The 13,029-nt window shown below is 42.3% G+C and overlaps 1 protein-coding gene across 1 annotated transcript in view; it reads right to left on the bottom strand.

The window, feature by feature from the left end:
• The window catches only part of RNF150 (ring finger protein 150), a 169,479-nt gene that overhangs the window by 32,588 nt on the left and 123,862 nt on the right, over nucleotides 1-13,029 (bottom strand). The window contains exons 5-6 of the mRNA XM_008143730.3: nucleotides 11,483-11,579; nucleotides 4,567-4,777 (exon numbers count right to left, since the gene is read on the bottom strand). Coding sequence (XP_008141952.1) covers nucleotides 4,567-4,777; nucleotides 11,483-11,579 — 308 coding nt within the window. The remainder of the gene's footprint in view (nucleotides 1-4,566; nucleotides 4,778-11,482; nucleotides 11,580-13,029) is intronic.

Genomic DNA, 13,029 nt, shown 5'->3' with positions numbered 1-13,029 from the left:
CCCATGGCTGACATTGGGGTCCTTCTAGTTTGAGGTTAAGGAAGGGCGAATGGGTAATGATCTAGAGGCACTATTAGATAGTTGTGTAGATTCAGTACAGGAAATGGATGGTGGCATCAACAACTTCCTTGAGAAACAAAGGGAAGGTTCCTCCCCCCCCTCCCCCCAGAAGACACGGAGCACACTGAGTGTCTTGGGAAGGGGTTGATAGTCTTCCTCTTCCTGTCTTTTTCTAGCTCCTCTCTGGAATCTCCCAACACCCAGGGCTGTTTGTTTAGCTGTGTTTTCCTTTGAGGCTAAGAGACTTTTCCCTTCCTGAAGCAAGTCCAACGACTCTAGCCTGGGCTTGGGGAATCAGAGGGAAAAGTAAGCTTTGGTGCCATCAGACAGGCAGCTAGACACTGGTGAGTGACCTCTGGACATTTGTGCAAATGGCCACTTGCACTAACCAAGGCGCAGGAGAAACACTGTGATTTGGCACTGCCACGTGAGGTCATACAAGGTGGAATGTCAGAAACATTAAAGATATGCATAAAGAATGTCTTTCAAATGTCAGACTTGCAACAAGTTCGGATTTCCTCTGCTGTGTCAATGCTTTTCCTTGTTTCTTTTTCCTGGGAGCTAAAGATGATCCTTTAGCGCTAGATTTTCCTCTCTTCACTCTAAAGGCAATCTGTTAGACCCACCCCCCTGCCCACCCCCAAGTGCTGAGATGACTTTTACATGCATTTGATTGACCCACGAAGAGTCTTTGCCAGGAAAGGAAGAACAGAGGGAGGGATGAATGAGAATTCAAGTAAGAGCTACACAAATTATTGAGCTTTAAGAGGTTTAGAAAAATGGAGGAAAAGAATAAATAAAATGAGAAGGGAGTGAGTACCTGTGTCCATTTTCTCCCCTAGGGCACCTTTGAGCCTCAAGTAGTTAGCACAGGGCTCTGGCCAGAGGCTTCTCTGAATTCCAGTTCCACCTGCCACTATGACCTTGGGCCAGTCGTTTCAATCTCTCTGTGCCTCCGTTGCTGTGTCAGTAAAATGAGGCTAAAAATAATATTTACCATAGAGTTGTTGTGAGCTAATTTCATAAGTGGTTTTAAAGGGTGCCTGTTGCATAGTTGGTATTATATATTTATTAGCTACTGTTATTTCCTCATTTCTAGTAAATTTCTTGGGTCTACAGAGATGTGAGCTGGGAAAAGATAATGTGAAGAAAAATCAGGTCCAACCCCCAATGGGTTGTGACATGGAGCAATACTGTATCACAATTACATTTATTTTTCCATCCAATTTTTTTTTTTTGGATAGCATTATAGAGTTGGTTACAATAATGCTGATGAGAACTTGAATTTTTTCACCCACTTATTCATGCATCTGTGATTGTTCATTTATTGATTGTTTATTTGAGTTAGGGCACAAGGCAATCAATTTACAAACCTGTAGAGAGCAAAGAATTTTCCTCTTAAGAAATCTACAGTCATTTGGTTAATGGTATAAACCATTAACATCTAATCAGAATTATTATATTTGAACTATTCTGTTAAATCCCCAAAAATCAATCACAAATAAATTGTCTAGGAAAAATATTTCGTGAAAAACTTAAATTAAGTTTCTATACTATGAGATTGATATATCTAGCCATATACATATATATATGTATATATATATATATATATATATATATATATATATATATACACACACACACATATATAATATGTGTGTGTGTGTGTATACACACACACACACACACACACACACACACTCACACTGGTATATGCCATCAATTTTCAGACTATAGATGTGGTCACATACCTCTCGTCACTCTGAGTCTCTACCAATACCTTCCTTTGAAATTACCTGTCATTTTTCCTTCTGTGTGAATAGAGGCTCCTTGTTTCAAGCTTAGATCGAACACTTTCACCTCAGGTCATTCAATCAACATCTACTGAATGCCTGCTATGACCTAAACACTTGGAGTCTATGTTGGGCAAAAACAGTTGACAGATTATAAATTATATGGATACTGATCATAATTTTCAATTTCATTTTTGATGTCTTTTTAAACCCACATGTTATGCCTCTTCATTTGCCATCTGGGATTTACTGAGATGTGTGAAGCATGTAGTCACTTTTCAAAATAAGGAATCTAATAGAGGACAGATTTTCTTCTGAATATTTAAAAAAATCATTTCATTGCAAGGACAATAATGCATTTTTGACTTGGTTCTTCTCATGGGCTCAAAAAAGGCTCATGCGTTCAAGGTTTTTGAGCTGCTAGCAACATTCTATCAGGCCTCCCTGTATACTTCATAGAGGCCACTGATGGATATTCCTGATGGTAACTGAAGAAGTCCAATGACTGGAAATGTATAGGATAATCTTGTACTGTGAAAAGAGAACTTATTCTTTGATCTGAATCAGCCACTTACTCCTCTGGGCCACAATTTTCTCATGGTAAAAATTAGAAGTTTATCATGGCAAAAATTAAATGACCTTCAAGGTTTTTCCCAAATTACTAGGATTCTAAATGAGTCCTCCCCTACGGGGCCACTGGCCACACGTGGCTCCTGAGCACTTGCTTCACGGCTGGTAGAACTGAGATGTGCCGTTAAGTACAAAATACTCACCAGATTCTCAGTTAGTACCAAAAAAAGTAAAATATTTTGGATATATTGGGTTAACAATATGATTAAAATTAACAAACCTATTTTTGGAGTGTGGTTATAGAATATGTAAAACTGCGTTTGTGGCTTGCATTAACAACATTGGGCAGCACCACTCTACACCTTCAAAACAAAGGGATCAGCCGAAACCGGTTTGGCTCAGTGGATAGAGCGTCGGCCTGCAGACTGAAAGGTCCCAGGTTCGATTCTGGTCAAGGGCATGTACCTTGGTTGCGGGCACGTCCCCAGTAGGGAGTGTGCAGGAGGCAGCTGATCGATGTTTCTCTATCATCGATGTTTCTAACTCTCTATCCCTCTCTCTTCCTCTCTGTAATAAAATCAATAAAATAAAAAATAAAACAAACAACAAAAAAAGGGATCAAAACCTATCTTTAAGGGCTTTTAATGTTTAATGCCAAGTGTTTCAATTTGTGGTCCTTATGCCTCTCAAAGTCAAGTTAAAACACTTATCTACCCAAAATGAATAAACCTTGCAGGGGCAGATATTTATCACCAAGTTCCTCTTGAGGTTGCTTTCTCTCCAGGTCCTGTGAGAGTCCTATGATTACAACACTCAACGGTCAGCCCCTATGGTTTTGCCTCAAGTAGATCATAACAGATTATCAGGAAATATGCCAAAATGTTAAGAATGATTATTTCTGGGTAATGGGGTACTGAGTGATTTTTGAATTTTTAAAATTCTTTTCTTCATCTTTCAATCTTTTAACAATGAAGACCATTATGTTTCTTCATTAGAAAAGTGCATATCTTTGAATTTCAGCATGAATGGTTTATAAATAGTATAAACATTGCAAATGTGTAAAAAAGAGGACACTTAAAAGGAAATATCCTAAAATGCTTTAATCTGCTTTTCTATATTTCCAAACTTTCTATAGTGAATTGGTTCTTTCTATCCAGGGACAAAATACACGTTATTTAAAACTTACACTATCCATCCCCCCTTTTAACCTTCAACCTATGTTAATCTGCGGGCTGGCTTTCTCAGAACGCCTGAAGCTATCTCTACTGTATTAAAGTGATGAGTAAATACTTCAGATTTTTTTGCTTCAATCTTCAATATATTTTTTTAAAATATATTTTATTGATTTTTTACAGAGAGGAAGGGAGAGAGATAGAGTCAGAAACATTGATGTGAGAGAAACATCAATCAGCTGCCTCCTGCACAGATGTGCCTGCAACCAAGGTACATGGCCTTGACCGGAATCGAACCTGGGACCTTTCAGTCCGCAGGCCGACGCTCTATCCACTGAGCCAAACCGGTTTTGGCACAATCTTCAATATTTTTACAACTAACATCAAACAGGACAGTATTGAGTTAAGCGTTTATGCAGGAGATGGGGAAGAAACCTCATCGGTATATTAATATGCCGCATGCACAGGGGTTTAGGTTGTACTGGGAAAATGCCCTTCTAAATGGGTGTCATTTACATCTGAGTCCTGGGGCAGCAGGGGAGAGCACTTTCTTGCATGCAGTCCAGACCAGTGTACACACACACACACACACACACACACACACACACACACGCGTGCGCGCGCATGCACAGGCGTGTGGGGGTGTGTGTTTGTGCCCTATCTCAGTCCCACTGAGCATCCCCAACAGCTGCTTTTCTCACCTGCCCTCCATTCTTGAGGACAGACCCGCCACCCTACCTGCTGCAGGTAGCACGGGGAGTGTGCAGAGCTGGTGTCAGTGTGTGGGCGGCAGGACAGAGCCAGGTGTGCTGTCTGCCCTGCTGACTCTGGAAAGAGCTGGGCTTCTAAAGGCCTATCAGGTATAATTGTTTAACCTGGCAATTTTTTTGGTCCCGAGGGATTATTTTCCCCCCCAACTCCTACAAGGCAACAGCCCTTTTGAATACGGCACTATTGAGCACAGAACTTACTGTTAGTAGAAAAGATAACTTCTCCCTCCTGCGGGGTGGGGTCTGTATCCTGGACCACCTGCAAGGCTCCCACAGTCCGGACAGCAGGGTCCAAAGTGACTGAACTTTCATTTACGGTCGTGTCGCTTGCACCTGTGATCTGGTTGGTCGGTGGGCCTCCCAGAGATCCCTCGTAGTCGGTGGGCAAGTCGTCCATGCAGTCGGCATTGGGCTGACAGGAGCAGAAAGAATCTGTTCTCAGTGTGTGTCATCAAGTTAGAAGCAAAATGTCTGCAGCCTAGATATTTCATCCCGATGGAAAGCCAAGTTCGTTACTGCTTTCTTCCTGAACCATTTTATTTTTAAAATTTCCACATAAAGTTTGTAATGAACAAAAAAACATTTTCCAAAATTTCCTTTCCAAAGGTTCTATTTTGATCTACAAACAAGGTTTTAATCCCAGGAGTAGCAATATAATTACATTAAGACCCAGGCATTATTTGCAAATACTGATGACATGAGAGGAGGATAGAATTGTGAATTATTCAACACACACACACACACACACACACACACACACACACACACACACACACACACTACAAGGTGAGGCTATTTTTTTTGTTACACATAAGCCAAAAACCTGCTATTGAAAAAAAGCCCTATTTATTTAACATGCTATTGAGCTAAATGAAAATCTTAGAATCATGACACTAGGGTAAGACCATGGAGTGCAATTACCCATCATTGCAGGACTCTTCCCCACAGTGTCCACTTGCACAACATAGAAACGGGAGCTCTCTGCTTTGCAAGGCAGCCTGCATTGCTCACCTTTGCTAGATTATTCCACTATTGGGGAACGTGGCAAGTTTTACTCGTTTGTTTTAGTTCTGCTGTTTAAAGTGATATTGACTATATTTATATCTCTTCTACAAGCAGCTTTTAAAATGACTTTCCATTGTTATACATTCACCCAAACTCATAAGAAAGGTGGTGTTGGAGAGAGATGGGCTTGAGAAATACTAAGAATAGCTATTAATTATTATTACTTTTGCTCTGTTCTGAACATCAACATTGTCTTGAGTGATGATAATTAAGTGGTTTTGCACTCCCAATGGATAAAGAACAAGATGTGAAGGTGGGAATTCTGGGTTGACAATGAGTATGTTGTGCTAAAAGTTCATTAAAAGAGAAAATGTACAGCTCATGGACTCATTGGGAGCAGAAAGCAAAAAACTCAAAGTGCTGGACTCTTGTCCTAGTTTTCTGATATTAAGCCAGTCTTTTGACCACCAACCTGTGTTTCCAACAGCTAGAAATCTCCATCACCCCACAAAACCCTCAAATTCATCTCATTCCCTTTTTTCTGTATTCTCTCTCTCTCTTTTTGCTTTTTTGTCTCTATTGGAAGTGAATCAATTCATTGAAACTCAAGTTGTTGAAAGTCAATTCACTGAATGACTGAACCGCCAAACTCACTGATTGAGACACTGATTATGAGCAATTATGCTACGAACATTTCTCATCCCATTACTGGTCTCCTAATCTTTCTATAGTTTCCTCCCAGTACATTCCATTCTCCACCTTCTCACCAGAGCACTCTTTTTGAAAAACACAGGTATGATTCTTCTTTTCTCCTAAAGAATGAATTACAATCTTAGCGTGGCAAAACAGGCACCCTATAGCTTCTCCCAGCCTACTCTTCTGGCCTCATCTCCAGCCTTTGGAAACACACAGAACACCATATATTCCCCATCTCAGAGCCTGAGCTCATGCTGTTCCTCTGCTCAATGTGATCTTTGCCCCAGTCATCTGGTTCCCCTTTCCCATCCCAAGATCTCAAACTAACCCTCCTGAGGAACTCCTAATCACCCCTCAATTCCAAGCCCAAATATCACCTTTTCTAAGTAGTGTTCCCTCCCAGGTAGCCATCCTCAGTACTATAACACCTTATTCTTGCTTCTCCCAGGCTGTTATGGGTTACTGCATTTTCTCACTCTACTAGTGTGCCTTCTTAAAATTCCAGTTTTATTAAGATACTAGAGGCCCGATGCATGAACATTCATGCAAGAGTAGGTTTTCCTTCCCCTCACTGCCGGCACCAGCTTCCCTCCAACACCCAGAATCCAGAATGGCTTCCCTCGGGCCCTGGTTTCATCAGGAAGGACGTCTGGAAGACATCCAGTCTAATTAGCATATTACCCTTTTATTATTATAGATAGTTAACATGTACTATTGTATTGTAATATTGCATTAATTTAAGGTGTACACATACTGATTTGGTATACTAGTATGTATATATTGCCAAATGAGCACCACAATCAGTTTCATTAACATCCATCACCTCACCTAGTTACATTTTTTCTTGTGATGAGAACTTTTAAGAGCTACTGTCTTAACAACTTTCAAATATACAAAACAGTATTGTTAACTATAGTCACCATGTTGTACATCCTCAGAACTTATTTATCTTATAATTGGATGTTTGTACCTTTTATCCACCTTCACACATTTTGTCCACCCTCCACCTTCTGCCTCTGGTAACCACCTATCTGTTCTCTATTTCTGTGAGTTCAGTTTTGTGGATTCCACATATAAGTGAGACACAAGCTTTTTAAAGTAACAACTACATTATATTGCTCTTGAATCACATAGTGCCTGACAATTAGTAAGTGGTCAGAAAATGTCGGTTTGAAAATTTTATCTGAGTCTCAGTTTACTGCTCTGAAAACTTGGGAACATTAGAATCTGCCCTACATTAAGAGAGGATTTGAGAAAATTCTTTAGAAACTGACAAGTTCTATTCAAAGGTAAGGTACACTATTGAAGGGTAGCAGAAAATGCCACCCCTAAATATGTTGGCATAAGGATTATTTTGAACTGAAATAATTGAGAAGTACATAAAGAAATGCTCTCTGTCCTTCTATGTGCATAAAAGCAGGACACAAATTTGTAGATGTGTGCCCCCTCTGTATCAGGAAGATAAGAATATTCTTATCACCAGTGATTGGGAATTGACTCTGAAATGGATCTGCACAAACAAACCTTACTAACATGACCTTATCTGCCCTTAGTTTCCCCAAGATATTTACCTCCTCACAATCCGCTGTTCTAGAAACCCAACGTTCTTTTCCTTTGTCTTGCTGCTTCTCTAAAATTTCATTACTCTTTTTTGAAGATGCTATATAAGCTCAACTCCTAAACACCTTTTTGAGTTACTCATTACTAAGCATTCCCATGTGTAGGTGTGGTACATGTGTTAATAAATGTTGGCTTGATTTTCTCTTGTTAATCTTTTATGAGTTTAATTTACAGGGCCCCAGCTGGAGAACCTAGAAAGGTAGGCGGAAAAATAATTTCCCCTCTCCCTAATACCATGTAAAGATGCTTCTAAGCAAAACCTATTGTGTAGAGTATCAGGGAGGAAAAGGTTTCCCAGTGAGGATAGTGTGCGGTTGTTCTTCAGCCATAAGCATCTGAATGCAATCATATATGTGATAAAAACTGACATGTTTTTCAAAATTTTGTATTTGCTTGTCGATATTGTTCCTTTATTTAAAAACATATTTTATCAAGTTTGATGCAGGGTGTTTGCCTTTACTTTGTGGACTAGTAAGAATAGTGTTACATCTTTAATAGAGGAAGGAGAGGAAAGAGAAGGACAGAATTAGCTCACTGAGACTGAGTGTTAGCAGGCATAAATAATTTGGGTTAGATATAATATTGAATACATCAGCCTTACTAACTCTCACATAGATTATATCCACTCTAAATGGTTCATCAAACAGCAGGTTTTGAAAAGAAACCCAATTTATGATTGTCTAAGAGGAATTATCATCATAATATTTAGTAAAAGATGTCAAATATCATCTGAAAGTGAATAAGGTATAGGTATTCAAATTCAGGTTAGCATGGGGAAACTGCTCAAGTCAACCAACTGCCAAATAGTCCGGGATTCGTGAATATACCAGCTACACTGTCTTTGCCTTCAAACAGTCATCCTATTCACACCTGGATAACAGTGATGGGAGAAGGTGTTTGCTGGGATTTGAAAAGCCCAGTTGATATGGTACATTATCCGCGTATTCACTGAAACCTGTGTTCTCTCATCTTACAGGACACCTAGACCTGACTGAACAGAGAGGAGGCTGAAACGCCATAATGTAGATAAAGAGATGAAAACACTTCTGACAATAAAGGACCCCCCCACTCCTCTCACCTTTCAGTTTGGTATTCTGTTTCTCCTGGTAAAATATAATTAAAAAATATGCCCATCGTAATGGGAATTTCATGAGCCCTAAGCTGTGCTTTTATTATTTAGTTCATTTTAGAGAAATCCACTTACAAAATGAAAATGTTTCCAGCTCTTAGCTTTCAACTTATATTTATTTGCCTTAAAGCACAGGCAGTCACCAGGATACTCAGTTAAAAACAACAGAAACAAAAACAAACCCAAAAATCCTGCCACCTGTATTTGGACTAGCTCATCGATCAGGATTACAACCAAGTCGTTGGTGAGTGGACATTGATCAAAGAGGAATCAGGGTGAATTTCGTAAATTATGATTCTGTGACTGGCAGCCTTCAGAAGAGCTATGTGTCACAGACATTTATTGAGCAATTAGCATATGTAAGGGACACAGAGATGGAGGACCAACAGGCAACAATTACCAGAGAGTGACAGGCTCTTTTTAATTTTCCTTGATTGAGAAGAAATGGAGTACAGAAGTTTAGGAAGATCGTAAAACAATTCCATAAGCTGTATAAAAAGGGTTTTCAGTTAGCTATAGGAAGTGTTTTCTAGCTAAGAAGGCTGTGAGCTTGGCCAATGACATGGAAAGTTCTAAGAATGGAGTAAAAATTTTGTCTCTTTGGCATAATTTAGGCATGGTGCTACTCAGTGATGGAGGATAGAGTGGAAACAACAAACAAAATCTTTCCCAGATCCAGACTTCAGTATCACCCACCAGGACAAAAACAGAGGAGTCTCAGGAAGGCATGGGGGCAGGGAGAGGGGGGAGTCATATGTCTCGGTGCTGCTGAGAAGTAGTGTAATCTATGTGCCTTTCTCATGGAGGATGCTCTGTTCTCTGGGGCGAGCTCGGATGGGTGTCACGTTCCTGTTCACCTGGCCTTTAAGAATCCTTGGCAAAACCCAAAAGATGCGACCAATGTTTATTTTTCCAGAAGCCAAGCATGCTAAGTAAAATCCTATCCAGACCTGACAGGTATAAACCCTGGCCAGAAGGCCCACCTGCTAAAAGTCACAATGCTATACGTTTTGTAAATAAGCCAAATGGCCACCTAATATTTCTCTTAAAAACAACGAATAGCTGTATTCTCAACTCATTTACAAGTAGCTTCTGGAGAAGTTGTACCTCCCCAGGAAAAGTCTGGAGTCAAATGTTATTTAGTAAAAAAATTGGCTTCATTGTTCTGAAGAAGGAGTACTGGAATCGACACTTAGGAGCTTTGAAAGTATCCTGAGCAATAGGAGCTAGGTCAAGTGATGTGACGATCTCTAATTGTGGGTGCGTATTCTAAAGATGTCAGAGACCAAAGACACACGTACACACGTGCAAGCACACATATACATACATTCCCCCCTCCCTTGTAAGAACCAGTTACGGCCAGGAGTGTGAAAAGTGCAAGCATTGAGATGAATGTCTAAGCCACCAGTACCTGGTAGAGATGTTGGGTTTTAACTAATGTTTCATGTTCACAGTAATTGATTTTCACCTTGACTACATTATGCCATTTACAACTCTGGTCTCAGAATTTAATGCATTGCCTTTCAAAATCTAATTCAAAGATACAGTCACACCAGCTGATTTGTTTCTGGTGCATCAACCGTGAAAATCGGCACTCAGCTGGCACAGACGCAGCTGGTACGGGGAGAAACTTCAGCCAATGCACAACCTCCTAATGCTCAGCTGAGTCCCTCTGATAGTCCTAGAATAATGAGCCCTTCCGCATTAAAGGAAACCTTTGATATCTGACCTGCTCCTTCCTCCTCCAGTGACATCTTGGGACCATTAATATTCTCTTTATTCTCTGCCATTAGTGTAGCGAGGAGTGACAACAGGGAGGTTGCAGTACAGTGCGGGAGGGGGGTTGGGAGGGTGGGGTGGGAGCAGTGAGGCCAGTTTCTGCATCCTGCTTGTTTAGCTCCTTTTAGCCAGTGCCTGTGTTTTTCTGACATCGCTCTGTGCAGCCCTCGGATTGGGTGGCCTGGCTGGCTTCCTGCCCTCACATGGCAGCTGCTGTCTCACCAGCCACCAGTCTGTGGGCTTCACTTGCCATGGGCCTGGGAAAGTCTTTCCCTGGAGTGTCAAGCCAGCCAGCCAGCCGGTAGGATTCTCTTTGCACTGGCAGAGAGATTCGATTTTATAAAACGTATTACGGAGGCACCAGCTGGAGGGTCACGCTAGAATGAAGGGGTTCTGGCTCTGGTGTCCTGCTTGCTCAAGGTCTCCACAGATCTGAGTTCAGCAGCGGCTCTGAGCCAGGTTCCCAGCAGCTGCTCTCCCTGCCCAGTGTTGGGAAGAGCCCATTTCCTCTGAAAGCTAGGGGACTGGGGCACGATCAGAAAATGTGGCCTGAGACCTCTGTGGTGACAGCGCAGGGGCCGTGACACAAGAGGAAATCAATGCACAACTGGCCCATGGGGCCTCTGCTGGTGTCCTGCCTGCATCTACTCACTGCAGCCTGGAGGAGAAGCTGCACAAGCAGCACCTGGACTCTCAGACACATACAATGGACGTGGGGAGAAGGTCAAGTGTTTTCAGACATGGGCATTCCCTTAGGGCCTCATCGGATGACGCCCAGGCTATAGGGTTGAGGGGACAGAGGGAAAGCCAGGTGTGACGTGTTCTCCCTGCTCCGGGGGTAATGCAGAAAGACAGACATGACGAGGCTGTAGGCTGTGCTGTGCTTACCGGGATCCCTAGGGCTTTAAGAATGTTCATCTTGCACATGGGGCAGGTGCGATGGTCTAGGAGCCAGGGGTCAACACAGGACTTGTGGAAAAGATGCCTGCAATGAGAACCATACAGCTTAGAGCGGCGGCAACTGCAGAGACTCCCTAGTCCACTAGGGCCCAGACGCTTGTCCAAAGTCACTCAGCTGCTCAGTGGCAGAGCCAAGACTCGAACCTCCGTCTCCTAACACCTGGACCAAGGTGCGTCCTGTCATCCCCTACGGCGGTGCAGTCAAACTCTGTCTGGATCCCAGGAGTGTCCTACAGGACTCCAAGTTTCAGAAAGTGTAGAGACAGAGAAGTTTCTCTTTCTCAATAGGAAACATGTTTACTGGAAAGAACACAAGGGGAGAAACTCGAACAGACCTGTCAGGGTAACTTGATAGATACTACGTTCACAGAATTCCAGACTTTCTTTTCCCACAGTCGGAAGACAAGTGCAAAATAAAGGCTCCTTTCCATTAATATCTGGAGGTCTGACATAAAGGGCAGAGGAGATCCTGGAAGCATTTAACAACACAAATGACCTTGTTAGTTATTAAGGCTGCTGGTTGTCAAGTCAGAAGCCAGAGTGAGAGGGGCTGTAACCTTGCCTGTTTGGACAGCTGACTTATGTGCTCAATTCCACTCCATTCGCTGGAGCCAGGTCCTCTGAGCTTTCATCTGGGGGCGGGCGAAGGGGGCATTTGGAAGATGCGGGAGGGCGCCTAACTGAACTGCCTCTCCACTTGGCTCTCGGGAGTCACTCTGCCAGACACTGTTGGCGTCAGAAGGTTGTTTTCTCACTCAAAAGACTCCAGACCACAGGCAGAAGCAGTCAGAAGTGCCTGCCTGGGGCAAGAAGAGAAACTGTCTGTCTTAAGGGTGAGGGCTTCCTTAGGACATTCCATCCATGCCTGACCTTCTCTCCTCAGTGGTGCCATAAACCTGGAGCACTCCCACTCTCTCTTCTCGTTCTTCTCTCCTCTCATTCTAACAGTTCTCACCATGTTCTTTGTGTTAGACAGCTTTAGGCCAAGTGCTTCAGAAGTCCTCCCTGCCTCAAATGAGAGAACTGTGCAGGAAGGGGCTGCCCTTTAAATTGAACTTGGGAAGTAGCCCTGTGCCAAGGATGGGATTAGCTGTATAGAGGATGTGATCAGATTGGTGATTAGAAAAAAGGAACAACTGGATGTGTCACTGTGTTTGCAGATTACTGTTTAGAATGCCCTGCAGATTCGCTGCTTGGGAGGCATGTATTTCATTCATTCATTCCCTCATCCACGCCTTCGTCTAACAAGTGGTGTCTGCCAGGAATTGTGCTCATCACTGGGAGTCGGCATGATAGAGATTTGGCCCCTTCCCTTAGGGAGTATAACAGGAGAGGCAGACATTAATAAGATAATAATATAAAATAAACTGCTTAATGACACCAGTGCTAAGTACCACAGTAGAAGACAGGAGTGGGGAGGATTATAACAAGGAGAGTTTCCCGATGAAGTGCCAAAGCTAAGACTGGAGGGCTGC

This window comes from Eptesicus fuscus, chromosome 6 (assembly GCF_027574615.1).
Source record: "Eptesicus fuscus isolate TK198812 chromosome 6, DD_ASM_mEF_20220401, whole genome shotgun sequence".
NCBI classification, from domain to species: Eukaryota; Metazoa; Chordata; class Mammalia; order Chiroptera; family Vespertilionidae; genus Eptesicus; species Eptesicus fuscus.
This window is presented reverse-complemented; position numbering and strand designations above follow the sequence as displayed.